Genomic DNA, 1,316 nt, shown 5'->3' on the forward strand with positions numbered 1-1,316 from the left:
TATTATTATTAGTAGTAGTAGTAGTAGTATTAGTAGTAGTACATTATTATTATTATTAGTAGTAATACATTATTATTATTATTATTATTATTATTATTATTATTATTATTATTATTATTGATGTTACAGGTGCGGGTGGTTACAGGACGAGTGTCGGGGTCGAACAAGGAACTCGCTCCACAGGACTCCAGCAGCGACGTCAGGAGCTACCTGCTGCAGGCAGAGCTGTCTCCTGGAGGTGTCATGGTGGAGGCCACGCTCAGGTACAACCCTCAACCTCAACTCTTCCAGGTAATAACACCCCTTCCCTTTTATCTCTATTATTGTTACTGTTACTGAGCTTCGTCACGAAAGTTCCTTCACAGACATGTTCTTGTTTAAATTTCATCTGACATGCAATGACGGTCATCCTTATTTGTTCATGTTTATGTTGGATACATTACTGTGTTGATGTGTCTTCCTTCCCGGTGATGGTGCAGCTGGCTGGTGAGGTGTCCAGGATCAACAAGTACGGCAGCACCAGCAGCTGCATTCACCACGACGTGCTGCGCAAGTACTGCTTCTGCAAGGATTAGCTGTACACGCTTACCACTCCTGCACCAGGATGAGGATTTCCAGTGGCAGGAACTGCAACAGCAACAGCAGTTGCAGCAGCAGCAGCAGCAGCAGCAACAGCAGCTGCTGCTGCACGAAGTGACTGCTAAAACTCTCAATAAACAATAAGTGCCAATACAAATCCATTCAACTGTCAAAATCGTAGCCTTTGATATTATTATTTTATAAATAGAATATAAGGTCGTGAAGTCTGTCGTCGTGAACAACTGTACATTTGTGAGTGTTGATGCAACACAATGCTTCCACCAGGGGTTTTGTACACCTGTATTAAATGGTATTTACATAAGTTGTTTGGACACCTTTGACAGGGCATGTGAAGGCAGCTGTGTGAGTCCCGTAGACTTTTACCCGAAGAATTGGTCTAATCTTATTGTGACCACGAACAAGTATAGTATTGAATCATTAACAACACTGCAACTGGCTGAGGATTCGGCCAGTTGCAGTGGCCAGTCGCAGTGGCCAGTAGCAATGGCCAGTCGCAGTGGTCCACAGGACCACACACTCTACGACTGTGGGGTCCTATGGGCTAAGGCGTGTTACAAAACACGCGATTTCTAATAAGCATAGAGATCTCCAGTGAATACTAGAAAGGACTGCCCTTTTAGCATCCAGCCTGTTACTGGTTTTTCATAACAATTAGTCAGTTTCCTGGTCCAATTATCCATTAGAATTCAATAAGAATTATTAGTGCTTCAGGATTA

At 43.0% G+C, this 1,316-nt stretch overlaps 1 protein-coding gene across 1 annotated transcript in view; it reads left to right on the plus strand.

Annotated features, from left to right (window-relative positions):
* LOC128685754 (uncharacterized) overlaps positions 1 to 859 on the plus strand; it is a 28,463-nt gene extending 27,604 nt beyond the window's left edge. Inside the window, exons 9-10 of the mRNA XM_070087816.1 lie at positions 130 to 291; positions 480 to 859. Coding sequence (XP_069943917.1) covers positions 130 to 291; positions 480 to 575 — 258 coding nt within the window. The 3' untranslated portion in view covers positions 576 to 859. The remainder of the gene's footprint in view (positions 1 to 129; positions 292 to 479) is intronic.
* The last annotated feature ends 457 nt before the right edge of the window (positions 860 to 1,316 follow it).

This window comes from Cherax quadricarinatus, chromosome 23, assembly GCF_038502225.1.
Source record: "Cherax quadricarinatus isolate ZL_2023a chromosome 23, ASM3850222v1, whole genome shotgun sequence".
Classification (NCBI taxonomy): Eukaryota; Metazoa; Arthropoda; class Malacostraca; order Decapoda; family Parastacidae; genus Cherax; species Cherax quadricarinatus.